Source organism: Crinia signifera, chromosome 2 (assembly GCF_055691185.1).
Source record: "Crinia signifera chromosome 2, ASM5569118v1, whole genome shotgun sequence".
NCBI lineage: Eukaryota > Metazoa > Chordata > Amphibia > Anura > Myobatrachidae > Crinia > Crinia signifera.
Genome location: NC_139218.1, coordinates 272593803 through 272609624, shown reverse-complemented (window position 1 = coordinate 272609624; position 15822 = coordinate 272593803). Strand labels below are relative to the sequence as shown.

At 42.6% G+C, this 15822-nt stretch overlaps 1 protein-coding gene across 2 annotated transcripts in view; it reads left to right on the top strand.

The window, feature by feature from the left end:
- LOC146059048 (methyltransferase-like protein 21E) overlaps nt 1-15822 on the top strand; it is a 28617-nt gene continuing 12795 nt past the window's right edge. The window contains exons 1-4 of one of the 2 annotated variants that reach the window (XM_083171193.1): nt 1-115; nt 3335-3519; nt 5836-5892; nt 12704-12864. In XM_083171193.1, the coding sequence (XP_083027319.1) occupies nt 5877-5892; nt 12704-12864 (177 nt within the window). In that variant the 5' untranslated portion in view covers nt 1-115; nt 3335-3519; nt 5836-5876. Of the gene's footprint in view, nt 116-3334; nt 3520-5832; nt 5893-12703; nt 12865-15822 lie in introns of both variants that reach the window. The other variant, XM_083171194.1, reaches the window with a different exon arrangement.

Below are 15822 nucleotides of genomic sequence, written 5' to 3'. Positions count from 1 at the left end.
CTAGGAGCTCCGTCCCTCTGTCTCTGAAGCAAGAACTGTACTGTTAGGAAAACATCCAAGTCCAAGTGTTTCCAAGGAATGCAGTGAGTACTGTCATAGCCTGCTCCAGTTCAAGGTAATGTTTTACATTAGACAGAATGTAGCTTGTTTTGTCCTGCTCCATCCTTGTTACACAGCTGTATATAAAACACAGCAGTAATAATAACAATGAATAACTCTATTTACAAAACCACAGAAAAAGATTATATCATAGTTGATGACAATATATTCATGACTAAACAATCAAAAAAAACTTTTGTTTTCAGCATTGACCAAGTGATAATTCATGATTCGTGAAAAACATGTTTTATTTGGCAGAAATATATTTTATCAAACACAGCTTTCTGGGACGTTTACTGTATACCCCTATATCAGGGGGAAATGTTCTCTGCATCTTATGTCTAACAACACATGTTGTTCTTCCTTTGATTAACCAAGTGAAGAGAATATGATACGGAAATAAAATTGTCAACACTAAATTAGCACTGTAATAAAGCACACAGAATAATTTTAAAGAACAGATACATGTACAGTCATCACTCTCGTGTGTCTACATTATGGAAATAGTGCTTAGTGATGTCATCAAGTCAGTGCTTAGTGGTGATGTATTTACTACGTGCTGTAAATCATGGGGATAGTAAAAATTGTTATGGGAGCAGTAGAAAATCATTCTGCTTCATATCACTTATGTATCCAGGAATTAATGGTGACGTCTAATAAACGTACAATTTACAGCAGGGTATATTTCATCCAAAGCATGCAAGGCTAATGAAAGCATACTGCAGGCAATCACCACCCAATTCCATGGTTATATGGCAGCTTACCAGAATTATCCTGTGTCTATTTTTGTAAATTTAATGTGAAAACAAAAAGTGAACGGCACGAATGGGTGCACAAGTATAAAAATTACTAACGCTGCTGATAATGACTATAAGGTGACCTTGAAACGGATATAATATATGCAATGTATGAACAATGAATAATTTGTTATATAGAATATACAGTATAGCAGTAAACAGTGTTGGAAAGTTAATGTGGAATTGTGTGTGATTTACTGGTTATACTGTCAGTAAAGTGGATATACATTTTGAGCTACTGTAAAGTTGTTGGCAAACCCTGGGGGGGATGCTCTAACATCCGCGCCCCCTATCGCCGGCTACCGCAGACATAATTATCGCATTTACTGTAACATATGTGATAATTATGGCAAAGGACAGCTCCCCCGTCCCTCTCTTACCTGGCACTGTGCGGGGTGGCGGGGGGTTGTGTTAGAAGCCCATAGGCTTCTATGGGGCGTCGCCACAATTTTTCTGGCGATTGCCCCAACCCCCCCGCGGGGGATGCTTAGAGCATCCCAAAATGCGGTAAAAACCATGATAACTGGGTTTTTACCGCTTTTTTAGTTTAGAGAATCTCCCCCTATGGTAAAAGTCAACATTTTACATAAATTAAAAATGTTCTCTCTGATGTCATCAAATGTTAACATAGGTGAACACTGAGGGGGAAATTTACTAAGGCAAACACGCTAAAAAATTTGGTACCTATGTAGTATCTGGGCTGCCGATTTTTTGATTGTATGCCTTAACTTAAGGCATACAACCAGATGCGATGCGATGCGATATCGCATCGCATACGACCATATCGCATGCGATGCGATGACCCGATTTTTCCATAGGATTCAATGTTAAAATGGACTGAGTCCATTTTAACATGGAATTCAATGGGAAAAAGGGGTCCTTTTCATACCCCTACTATCCAAGTGGGCATGGAGTTGGATATAAACCTGTGGCGAGCCACCGAGCCCAAAGCGTGGCGAGCGGACGGTATTCTGTGTCCCCTCGCGGGGCTGGCTACGCTCGCCTCGCTACGCTCGCCACAGGTTTATATCCAACTCCATGCCCACTTGGATAGTAGGGGTATGAAAAGGACCCCTTTTCCCATTGAATTCCATGTTAAAATGGACTCAGTCCATTATAACATTGAATCCTATGGAAAAATCGGGTCCATCGCATCGCATCGCATGCGATATGGTCGGATGCGATGCGATGGACCCGATTTCAAAATCGGCAGCCCAGTTAGTACATAAGTACCAAAAATTTATATTCGTATTAGAAAATACAAATATTTTAGGCGTATTTGTATTTTTGCCATTTACTATGCCCAAAATACAATATTTTGTATTCGTAGTTACGAATACAAATGCATACGCCATTGACAGAATATGAATAGGAATCACCATTCAAAAGAATGGTGATTCCTAATTTACTAAGCGGCCGTATTGAAACAATTAGCGCGATACTGCCACTAAATGCCGGTAAAATACGCCTGGAAAATTCACTTAATTTTCCAGGCGTAATTGGCTTTAGCCTGCATGGATCAGGCAGATCCCCAGGCTCAAAGAGCCCGTCCTGGTTTTAAGCAATCAGGGAACAAACCATGTAAGAGTTCCCCGTATTTTTTAAAACCAGCACCAGGCCCAAGGGCCGTCCTGGTTCCCAAAATACGGGGGACAAAATAAGTAGGGGTCCCCTGTATTTTGTGAACCAGCACCAGGCCCAACAAGCCAGCCAAGCAGGGTAATGCCACAGCAGGGGGGACACTTGTTAAATAAGGTCCTGAGGCCAAAGCATTACCCCTGACCAGTTAGCCTGGGCAGGGGTCTTGGGGAAGTGGGGACCCCCCCCCCCCCCCAATGAAGGCCCCCCCCCCAGTACTTTTCTGCCCAGGCTATAGCCTGGGGCTGTCCTCGGTATCCCTGGGCTGTGGGTACCGGCTGAACATTGTGTAAAATTTTGAATAATCCATTGGGTTCTGCAGTGGAACTATGAGTCCCAGCAAGCCTGGTCTGCATACTGGGACTTGGAGAACCACAAATCCCAGCATGCGGCCCATTATTATTATTTCCACAGCAGAACCAATAGTTAAATAAAAACACATACACACCAGAAAAATAAAACTTTATTACATACATAGCCCTTTCATACAGATCTTACCTATCTTGACACCGTAGGTAGGTATTCCGCCGTCCCTCCATCTGATGGTTCAGAAGAAATCCATAGGGGTACCTGTGGAAGGAATTCATATGACATCGGAAGATACGAATCAGTCAAATACGACTGCTTTTCAAATTCCACTCCGGAATACGAATTTGTAAATGAAATACGACGGCGATGCCAGTCGGATTCATTCGTATGAAGAATATGAATACGACTTTTCATATCTGTATTCTTAGTAAATTTCCCCCAGAGTATATAAGCACTAACAACCATTATTTATTCATTCTTTTTTTCGGTAGCAAATAGAATAAAGGTTTGAAGCAAAGGCACATACTGTATATATGCTCGCCTCCACCCAGCCAGAGCGCAAGCTCTTATGGCCCATGGAGTGACGGTGGTGAAGCAGCGATCAGTCGGACTCATTATAAAGCCATCTGCAGCAGGCGCCTACATAGTATTACAATCAACAGTATACAATCTTACGGTAAATTAGTCATTTGTGGAATATGTTTTATATATATTTAATATTTTACTCTATGTTTTTTAGTGCTAAAATTCTGTACAAAGAATTCATGATTTGCATGATAAAGAAATCTTTAAAATAAAGTTATTCCTAAAGCTGGCCACTCCTGGGCAAAACCTTGAGGCATGTATGCACAATGAAAGAAACAGTGCAGTCGTAGACGCTCTATGTTTAATCTGGCATTGTTTGCCAGTGCTCTTATTAATGTGTGAGGAGCCACATCTTAGGTCTTAGGAACTTGGCTTCAGTCCTGAAATCAGGAACATATCTTCTGCACTACCCTGCAGTCACAAAGAGAGGTCTCCACATTCTCTGCTTCTGCCAAGCCCATCCCCTACCCCACACATAATGCCCTAGGTACTGTGTAGTTACATACTCATTTGACATCTTTCTGATCAGATAGTTACATAACACCAGACCTACTTGTTGTATATGGCCACTCCAGGTCTTGCTCAGATGGCTATACAGTATCTTCCAGTGGCGTAAGTTTGTCCCAGTTGCCCAGAGGCAAGATGAATATTGGTGCCCCCCCCCCCCCCACACACACACACACACACACACACAACGTTATTCAAAATATACTTAGTCTGTTATGAAATATATATTATATACTGTATGTATATACAGAAAAAGAGGGAGAACACATATAAAGTATATTTCAAAACTCAGCCACAGAAGCGATTTTGATGGCTTTCAATTAATGGATTTAAACTGGCAGTGGTGAAGAAGTGCCCCCTTGAGAGCAGGAGCTCGGCGGCAGATGACTCCCTTGCCTCCCAGAGTTCTGCCTCTGGTATCTTCTAAATTAGCCTGGGTGAACTCAGGGCAGCCGAGAGGAATGCCGGGCCCCGGTAAAATTTTGGGGGCGTGGCCTAAGTGTGTGTTGTGGGAACCTCCCACACTTAGGCCACACCCCCAAAATGTTTTGAGGAGGGTGAAAGAAAACTCTAAAAACTGTAATCTCAGAAGCAGCACACACCTACAGCATGTGCTGTGCTGACTGCAGGCTCAGCATGACCTCTCACGCTTTCAGTGAGACACTCATGCTGAGCCTGCTGTCAGCACAGCACGTGCTGTAGAAGTGTGTGCTACTGTTGGTACCCGGGAGGGATGGAGGGGGAAGGGAGGGGTCAGCAAGTGTGGGCCCGGGTAATTAGTTCCAGCTCCCCCCCTCTCTCGGCTCCCCTGGGTGAACTCCCCAAACCCCACCAGCAAGTGGTTCACTAAGCGCATTCTACTTTGCTTGATCCTAAACTCATGTAACTCAAATTCAAATAGCGGATCCACACCAATGTCCAGAGCCAGTGATGTTTGGCAGCATTTGGGGTGGCAGTTGGTGTGATTCCCTTTTTTGAAGTTTGGCCCCTTTCAGGGTCATTAGAGTCTGACACTGCCCTTTACTCAAGTGAATGTGGACATCTACAGTACCTGGCTCCCATTAAATCATCTAAAGTTACCAGAAAGAACATCAATATGAGACAAAAGATAGGCTTATACATTGTTAAGTCATTCAAAAGGCACTGGTCTACATAAAAGGTATTAATATATCCTTCCTATGGACAAACCGCAGATGCCACCTATGGACTGTGACTTATGCCTGCATAAAATTAACTATACTTTTCTGTTCCTCTGATGCATGTGCTTTCCCAATCTATCATTAAGTGTATTGCCTTGCTACACCAGTGCCATCTGAATTGCCAAATAGGCTTTATGCCTCTTTTCCTACTAAACAGCCTCCAAAAGATTGTAGCACTGACTACCAGCAGTCTGCTTCTACAGCACCTCATATTTGGCACCTGTGAGTTGAGAAGTCTTGGAAACCCTGTTTAGGGCACTCATTTGGATAATAGTAAAGGCTATCTCACCCCCAACAGGAAGGCCTGAATGAGTAGCAGACTGCAATCCTAGCAACACCTAAAGAAAAGACAACATACAGTACGTGGCAACTACATTGACATGAGGTCCTTACACACAGGCAGTCTATAATCTACGCAATTTTGCAGGATATCTAAATTGTTTTACTTTCCAAATTTTGGTAACATGATTCCAAACTTTCCTGGAGAGATATAGCAGCCCTTCCTGGGAATTATGTAAAGTGTAGTTTTCCCTCATTATTGGTATACCCTATGTAAAATAGAAATGATTTAGTAGAAAGCAGTAGTGCCGCTCTCTTTGCCACCATCAATAATTGAGGTTTCTTATTGATGCTGATTCTGGTGTGGATATTCTTCCTTCAGCTTTAATGGAGTATGTTTTATGTTTTCTACTTCCCAGCAGAAGAGCGTCAACTAAGTACTTAAATATCTTCAGGACACAAAATGGCAGATGAACAAGGTAACATTTCTTGCTTTAGCTAAGGCTATTAAAGTAATTAAATGCTATTAAAGGCTATTAAAGTAAATAATACGTTTTAATTAATATGAATGCAAAATCTGAAGTATTGCACTATTTCAGATTCAGTGTATAGACGAGTGAGTTATACCTCTGTGCTGAATGGTTATGGTATATTAGAACTAGTGTCTAGGTCTACAATCATATAGTCGACCACTTATAGATGACAGTCACATGGTCGACAGGGTTAAATGGTAAACAGGGTCCAATGGTCAACATTGAAAAGGTTGACAGGGTCCAAAGGTCGACATCCAAAAGGTCGACAGGGTTCAAAGGATGACAGTGAAAAGGTAGACAGGGTCAAAAGGTCAATGTTGGAAAGGTCGACATGGAAAAGGTCAAAATGACTTTTTGTAGGGTGTCTATTTCGACATAGGTTAACATGGACACTATCTAAGTGTACCGCGTCCCCTCGCATGTCTCACTATGCTCGCCATGCTTCGGGCTTGAAGCACTGATATATTCGCCCTCCACGCCATAGTAGATGGTAAGGCAAAAAATACCACCTGTCGGCACATGTCGGCTCAAAATGTAGTTAAAAAAATGCATTTAGACCTTTTTCATGATGACTGGTTTCATGTTGACCTTTTGACCATGTCCACCTTTTGGCTGTCGACCTATTGATCCTGTTGACCTTTTGTCTGTCGACCTTTAAACCCCGTCGACCTTTGGACCCTGTCAACCTTTTCTTGTCGACCTTTGGACTCTGTTGACCTTTTGATTGTTGACCTTTAGACCCTGTCGACTTAGAGTCAATCTATGATCAGTCCGGATACCGTGCTGAATGGAGAGCAGTATTATGTTGAACAATGGCTTATCACAGTAATAGTGCAGTAATGTTAAACCATACAATAATAGACAATAGAGCTGTGATGATTAAAGCAATTCATTTATTTATTATTTATTAACAGGTTCTTATATAGCGCATACCTATTCCGCAGAGCTTTACAGAGCATAGTTATGAGCAAAAACACATACCGAAGTACAGTACAAGACAGTTTAGGACAAGTACTGTACATGGTAAATATGGATAGTTGCACCAGGGAACAGGACAGTGAAGCAATTATCAGGGTGGCAGAGGTTTATATATTCTAAGAAAGGCACATGAGGAGAGAGGGCCCTGCTCGTGAGAGCTTACATTTTAAAGGGGAGGGTTAGACAGACTGGGGTGACACAGAAGGGAAAGAGGTGAGCATAAACAGTAGTTTAGGGTGAGAGATAGTCGGGTTTTATGCAGGAGGGTGGGAAGAGGTCAGCTTAGTCTTTGATATTGTCAGTCTAAAAAGGCGCTGAGTCATCCAAGAGTAGATAGCAGAGAGACAGTTGGAGATATGAGTGAGGATAGAGGGAGAGAGATCAGGAAAAGAGCGGTAGATTTCAGTGTTATCAGCATAGATGTGATAGTGGAAGTCGAGTGAGCAAATAAGCTCACCCGGAGAGGACGTATAGAGATAGAGAAGACCAAGAATAACATTTTGGGAGACACTTACTATCAATGGAAGAGCAGGAGAGGTGAAGTCATTAGAGGTACAGCAGGGCATTTTCAAAACTGACAGTGCAAATACAAGCATTAACAGTGACAGTAAAAGTTGTTTGCAGATGTAAAAATGGTGATACAGTATTATGGATGAATAGCCAGATTAAGCAGCCAGGAGTAGTATGTTGTGAGAATGAAGTGAGCTCACTCAAAGCAGTCTTTGGTTTTCTCAGTTGTTGTTTTCTGTCCTTCTGTTTCACTTTGGTGGAATGCCAGTATAACGCTGCAGTTATATTTAAATTGTGCTGCACTTTAAAAATGATGCACTTCAAAACTATTATGCACACAGCTAAACCATGCACACAGCCTATTCGGCCACATCCTATGTAATGATCTTTAAATGCATCTACACCATACCTCCCAACTTTGGCACTTCAGCAGTCGGGACGCTGTTGCTGCGCGGCGGAGGCGTGCCGAAATTTTCAGGGTGCGTGGCCTATACTCGCGGCTCTTCCGCGAGGCCACGCCCCCATGTTGCCGCTATGGGGGCATGACCCAGAGGCTCTGTGAGCCTCTAGCCATGCCCCCAGCCCCCTGGCTGCGGGAATAGACGCTGTGCGCATGCGCACAGCATTTATTACCTGCTGCTTAGCAGCTGACAGGGGGGACTCCCAACAGCCCCCCCACACCGTGGGACACTGCCGCCCGCGGGTGGGACAGCGGGACAGGCCCTGACAATCGGGACTGTTGGGAGGTATGATCTACACTCATTAATTGGACTCTTTCCACCCAATCCCCAACCCCCCTACTACAATTAAAAGTAATAAAAGTGGCTTACATAAACACCCATGCATTCGTAGATACCATGTATCATTAAGAGTTATAAGATATTCCTCCCTCACATAGGCAACAGAGATTTGCTATTTAACTTGCAAAATGAAGTTTGTCAATAACACATTTCTTATATGTAAAGCAGTGTGCAGAATGAACAATTGCCAAAGCAATTAAACTCATCCAGCACCTGAGTTGGAACACTTTGCAGCCCTATTCCTCCCTACACACAGGCAAGAGTAGATGTGCCAGATCTACTTGGAAGGTACGTTTGTTCAGTTCTGTTTACCTAGACAATTTATATAAATCAATCCCACACATCAGTTGCAGATGCATTGCCTGCGGGGCTACCATCAGATATTGTGGCGCCGACACTGTCAAAATAGGGAGGCCCCCATCACACAAACACACAGTCCCATAGCCACCATTGGCATTAATATAGAGGGTGCAAGGGGTGCCACTGCTGTGGGGTCCAGAGGCTTAGGGGGGGCTGGACTCCAGTTATAAAGTTGCAAATCAATTTCTCAGATTTACCTGCTAAGCAAATGGGACTGATTAATTCCCCAGTCTGTATTGTGTCATTGAAAACTTTTCATTGAGAGATGTATGTAGTGGTTGTTATAATGGTATGGTAAAGGGGCACTGTAATTTGGCATTATTTAAACTGTAGGCCACTGCAATGTGGCACAATATGTACTGGAGGGAACTGTATAATATGATCTCCTCATAGTAATTTTGGAGGGCACCATAATGTTACATAATAAGAACAAGGCACTGTAATGTGGTACAATATGTACTGGAGGGCACTGTAATGTGTTATAATATGATCTCCTCATAGTAATGTGGAGGGCACCATAATGTTACATAATAAGAACAAGGCACTGGAATGTGGCAAAATATGAAATGGAGGCACTGTAGTGTTACATAATATGAACTGGGGACACTATCATAATGGGAATTTGGGATACTGTATGGCATTATATGCACTGGCAGCCCTGTTATGTAACATCATGTAAACTAAGGTACTACAGTACAATTGTTCATAAAATAACCTAGGGCACTTCTATGGGATTTATTATTATATAGGGAACTACTATAGGACATGATATTAACTAGGGCACTACTATGGTTCCGAAAATGAACTATGGCACTGCTATGGGGCATAATATTGACTGGGGCACTACTATAGTTCAGAAAATTAAGCAGGGAACTATTATGGGCAGGGCCATATTAACAATGAGAGGGATGGAGCTGCAGCTCCAGGACTCCACATAAAAATAGGCCCAACATCATGACAGCATGATGATCACAGCTGGTCACATGGTTGACCATAAATCATAAGTATTAAAATTGCATTTGTATTTTGCACATTTATGTCATTTTTGTACTTTTTTAATGTAGGGAGACAGTGGGGCTTATAGTGTACAGGTTCTACTTTCCTACATGGCGTTGGCCTCACTTCTTCCACTTCATATAATAAACCCATGAACATTTTGAGCTCCAGGCCCATTAGGCCCTTAATCCGGCCCTGATTATGGGGCATAGTATTATTTACTATTGTGGACAGATCTCTCAAGAATCATTGGGACAGGGGCCCCTTCAATATGTTGCTATGGGGGCTACAAAGTTGTGGTTATGCCCCTGATAGCCATCATACACTGCATCATAGCCACACACACAGCCCCATAGACACATAAAGACAGAACTGCATGTACCACCCACTCGGTTAAGCCCCATACAGATTAGGCATTAGAGGCCATGGCCAATATAACTAACAGTAAAGGCCAAGGGTCCTGATATTATGCATACACACTGAACAATATCGTTAATCAATATTGTTCAGTGATGTCACTGGGACACACTGAACATGTGGTTAAGTTTATATAGTAAAGGGTGGTATAGCGCTCACCTCAAAGGGGTTTTCTATTATAGCTGCTGGTCTCTGGGAGAGGGCTAGTCTCTTTTAGACATCGATATAAACAGGGGTGCAGAGACCTGCGCTCTGTGATGTTTGTCTACTAATTCTGTACAGTGAAATGTAATAGGGTGAGAGATTCAGAAAGTGAGAGATTTGATAAGAAATCTCCAGTTTTTTAGCGGCAATTATTTACACTTCAAAATCGAACTGGTTTTGCAGTGTAAATGATTGCCGCTTTAAAAGAAACTGGAGATTTCTTACCAAAGCTCTCACTTTCTGAGTCTCTCATCCTATTACATTTCACCCTAGATGTTTCTTGCAGTGTATTTAAGATACTTTGATTTGGTCACAATGCCTGTCTTAACTACAATGTTTTCAAAATAAGTGTTAACCAATAAGTGTCCTAGCGGTGCTACTGGAGAACTTAGCTAGGTGTGGTTTGGCTCGAGCTGTGTCTGTTCACAGTGGTGCTGATAGTACCTTATTTGTACAAGAATTATGTGGAAAAAACTTTTAAAACAAAAACAAAAAGTTATAAGGAATTGTGCACTGTGAGGGATTAGTGCCTTGACAGTGAGAATGATAGTTCACTCAAGGGAGCAGTCTCTGCACTCGAGGATGTACCCAGGCACTGCAGCGGTACCTCTCAATGGGTATGTGTCTCCTCAAATGCAAGTGTCCCTAGAGTGCAATGTCTGTGGGGGGGGGGGGGGGGTTGGCGTGGTGTGGAAGTCACTGGGGGCAAGTGGCTGGATGCACTCTGGTGGTACCCAGGGCTGGCGTCCCGTCCCCGAGTGGTGCACCCAAATTACCTTGAGCCCCATTACCTTCACTCAGCCATAACTCTTCGTTTCCTCCTTCTTCTGCTGTGGGCTGCGAGCATCGCAGCTCCACCGGCTTGCGTTCCACAGCTATGTCATTGAATAATGTCATGCAGCATGATGAGGACAGTCTATTATAAGGCAAAACTGACCCATAAATGTTGGTAACACCCTCATGCTTGTAGTTTACCAGTTACTAAACTGTTAACAAAGAAAAACATACATAGCAGGGAGAGAAGCAGAGATCTGCAGACTCTGGGAATGAGATTGCTGTCTAACTTACCCATTGATGAGGTGGGAGCACTGAAGAGGGCAGACTCTTTAGCACACATCTTGTTCAGTGGGCTCACTAGCAAGGTTGGGGGGCAGTGAATAAGCCTCCATTTAATATGGAAGGTTGGGGAGGGGGGGGGGGGCAGTGAGTATGCCTCCATTTAATAGGGAAGGTTGGGGAGGGGGGGGGGGGGCAGTGAGTATGCCTCCATTTAATATGGAAGGTTGGGGGGGGGGGGCAGTAAGTTTGCCTCCATTTAATGTTTTCTCCAATGACGATCATGATCCCTTTCCTGGTAAATTTTAATAGTCCGCATGTTGCTGCTAGGGCATAGTGTCAGCTAAATTGCCAAAATCTCGGCATGTGCAGTGGTTACACCATGTTATTATTATATCTGCCCCAACTGTTTCAAAATAAGCTGAACAGATCTGCTGTGGGCATTTTCATAATGCACATTATGGGAGTACACCTAATGCTATATATATATGTTTCCTTCAAAGTAAGTCAATTCCAGATTGTTTTATTGCTATTGATTTTGGTGCGGTACATTGTTCAAGGACAACTGTTCTAACTGGCTCGAGAATTGTGTGACCTAAAGTATCAGAGAACTGCGATCCCTCATAAATCTGGGAGTAATGCTTAATGAAAAATGCACTTTAATAACTGGAGTGAAAAAATTTGCAATGATCCTCCAAAAACCTCATATACTGTAATTAGGGATGCCAATCCCGGGGCATTTTTTCAATCCCGGGATTCGGGATTGAAAAATGCTCAATCCCGGGATTCCCGGGATCCCGGGATTGGCCTCCCTAATAAAAAAAAACCGGGCAATCCCAGATGTCAATATAAATTGCTGCACCCCGCACATCATCCCCGTGCCCATAGTCTCTGCCTTGTCACTTACGGCGGCAGTGGCGGTGACAGCGCACAGGCAGCATCTATCTCCGGCGGGTGGGCAGAAGGCATAACAGCGGGCGTCTGTCTGGGTCAGCACGACAGGCAGAGCAGCGGCCGGGCTGCGCAGTGTGACGTGATGTCAGGGGTCACGCTGCACAGCCTGGGCGCCGTCGGCACAGCACACTGTCCCTCACAACTCCCGACAGCAGCACCGGGGGTAATGAACAGTCAGCCGGGCAGCGTCTGAGCCATACTCTGGTGCTCAGCGCTGCCCGGCTTTAAGCAAAAACTAATGGGGTTGCTAATCCCGGAATCCCGGGATTCAAATCTTCAATCCCGGGATTCAAATCCCGGCGATTTTAGGCCAAAATCCCGGGATCCCGCCGATCCCGATCCCGGGATTGGCCTCCCTAACTGTAATGTTATCCTTTCCTATACAGCAGGAGCGACTTTTATGAATCACTCATTCTAAGCCAAGTGCTGTATTCAGCAAACAACTGTCATCTATGTTGTATTTGTTTCCTGTTTATTTCCAGACGGTCATAACAAGAATGATGGTATGGTGACAGACATCCTGAATCGCCGTTACGTTCCAGCTTATCTTAAAAGTGTGGCCTGGGAAGGTTTTGACTTTGCTGGACATGATATAAAAATAGTAGAAGCCACAGATCTGTATGGTGCTACGGTTTGGCCTTCCGTGAGTATACAGCTTTACTTTAACACTTTAACAATGGATAGTTTTAGAAAATCTACGCTTGTGTTTTGAATGTGTTGGTTGACACTGAAGAATATTGTATATAGTAGTGAGAATGGTTAGTGAGAATAGCGCAGATGGTTAGGGGTGAAACACACAAGGGGTTAAAAATAATACTTCACTTATTTTCTTATCTTCGCCTGAGGCCTTTTCTATCTATTATCTTCTGGCCTAATGTCAGCAATCTGGATTTTCCTTTATCGCTCCTCTACCTGATGTCACATCTAGATAACACATATCCCAAAATATATGTTTTACATATGTGTTGCTTTGTTTCATTGTCGCGTTGTCTCTATGTGGCCTAATAGTTTAATATTTTAATAATAAAGCCCCATACATACCAGACCCGTTTTTAAAAGGCATTTCTCAGAAGGGTCCTTCTAAATGATATCTTTAAAAAAATGGCTAATGCGTATGCTGACGTTCTCGCACATTGTTAATGCCTCCCTCCCATGGTGACAGGTAGGACGGATCCGTTGATGGCTCTGAACAATGTAGTTTGATTTGGCAGCTTCACTTTGAGAGCTGTGGAAGATAGTTGCATATAAACAAACTTAAGGTGCATACACACTGGGAGTTTTTGGGATTAAATTGCTGCTTGATAAATTGGTCAATGCTTACAGCGATTTTTCAACCACTTTCCATAGTAGGAGATGAGAGAGAGAGAGATTTTAACTGCCATTATTCTGAACACAGAATATTCTACTTAGATCATATAGACACCAGTACACCCAGAGGTGCCCCCTGGTGGCTGCATGCAAATATATACTCTTGTCTCTGTCTCCCCTTATGTCTGTTTCTCCTAACCATTACCACTCTTTTTGTCCTCTTGTCTTTCTTCCCCGCCCCTTATATCTGTCGTTATTACCCATTCTTTTGTCTCACTACCTCCTCTAGCTTTCATATCTAACATACTGTATACTCATTTTCTGCTCCTGAGACTGCTAGCTGATTGCTGCAACTTTAACTATTTTGCACAGATAAGTTTATTAAACTGTATAAAACACAGTTCTGCATCCACCATGGTTTAACCCATTCGGTGCCACAATACGTTTCCTTTTCTGGTGTTGTGTATTTTGTGCATGTGGTATGATGGCAACATTTTTATTATGTTTATTCAGAGTATAGCAAGGGATAGCAGATATATTGTGTGTATGAAGAGTACACAGGCCAGTTGATGATGGGGGGGGGGGGGGGGGGGTTACAACAGGCCGTAGATGCCTGTTTTCATTGCAGCCACAGAGAAAGTCTATGGCTACTCTGCACCTGTGATAATTGGTTCCAAGTGTAAAAATTATTTGATGGTAAATCTCTTACAAAGGGTTTTGAACATATTTGCATGGCTGAGAATAGATTTGCAGCTGTACAAATCCCATTAATTCGTAAGATGGGATTTCACTCTAGCGGGGTGTCATCTACCTGAATGCTGGCAAATTCACGGCTATGCTGTCAGGCCTGAATTACCCCAATTGTCACAATATATGTATGTGTGTGTGTGTGTGTGTGTGTGTGTGTGTGTGTGTGGTAAACACAGAACAATTCAGGTGGCACTCACAGGACTTTTAACCAATGTAATTAAAGAGACAAACTCTCGAAGATGTGATTTCTATGTGAACTGAGTGCAGATCCTTTGGCTAAGGCACTCACCAGCAGTTTCCTCAGACAGCCATAATAAAGTTCAGTCAGTTGACCTTTCGATCCAAACAAGGATCTTTTCAAGACATCATCACAGGAGATACCCCAACAAGCAGCATCACGGAGAAATAGGTCATGTGAAAATACCAGTACTGGAGCTGAGATTAATATAATTATAAAATATACGTGTGAAATAATATGTAACAAATAAATATAATACTATTGCTGCAAGCGACAAGTAGGTTTTGGTCAGAATTCTCAGGTTTAAAAAAGAAGGTAATTAAAGGTAAGGTGCAAATGTGAACTCATTGAGTCCTAATGGATTCATAGTTTGGAGTTCATAAATCCAAAAACATTCTCAAGATTATGAAAAAAAAAAAATATATATATATATTTTTTCATATATATATATATATATATATATATATATATATATATATATATATATATATATATATATATATACACACATACAGAGTACCACAACACTCGCCATCCCTGCGAATGGGGTGCAAGCAGCACTCGCCATTCCCAGGTTGGGGTGAAGTGGCCTGTGGTCCACATGCTCTAATAAATACAAATACAGGGACTCAACACTCTCCATAATGAACTAACTCACTTTAGTATACATATAATCAAATAAATAATGGGTTGCAGCCCATCGCCAAGGGACCCCATTTCACTGCAAGTCCTACACTAACAATAGTCTCTCAAGAGCCTGCCAACTGCTGACACATCATAGCTAAAGTGGACATGTGTTTTTTCCTGGTTTAAAGCTCACCTGCCAAGTGCCTTATGGCTATTAAAGATGAGGCAGTCACCTAACACAACACCTGACTTAAGGTGCCCATAGACGGTCCGTTCCCGGACCGTCCGTTTTGTACTATGCGATGCGCGCTCCCACATAGTACGGTACAAAAAGTATGTGCTGCACATACTTTTTGTACTAGCTAAACTTCGCATCGGATCGCATTGCATGCACACCGCATGCACTTGGCATGCGATCCGATGCGAAGCGTGCTAATTAAGACCCAAACGGATCTGTTTAACGGACCATGTATGGGCCCCTTTAGAATTTATGGGGCAGCTGTCACAGGTTACAGATAAATTAGCTCATCTGGGGTGAAAGAGAAAGCTATGATCACAGTAACAAAGGTTAATTAAAAATTAACCCACATATATACACATACAGAGTATATATATATATATATATATATATATATATATATATATATATATATATATGTGTGTCCCTGTGGTCTACTC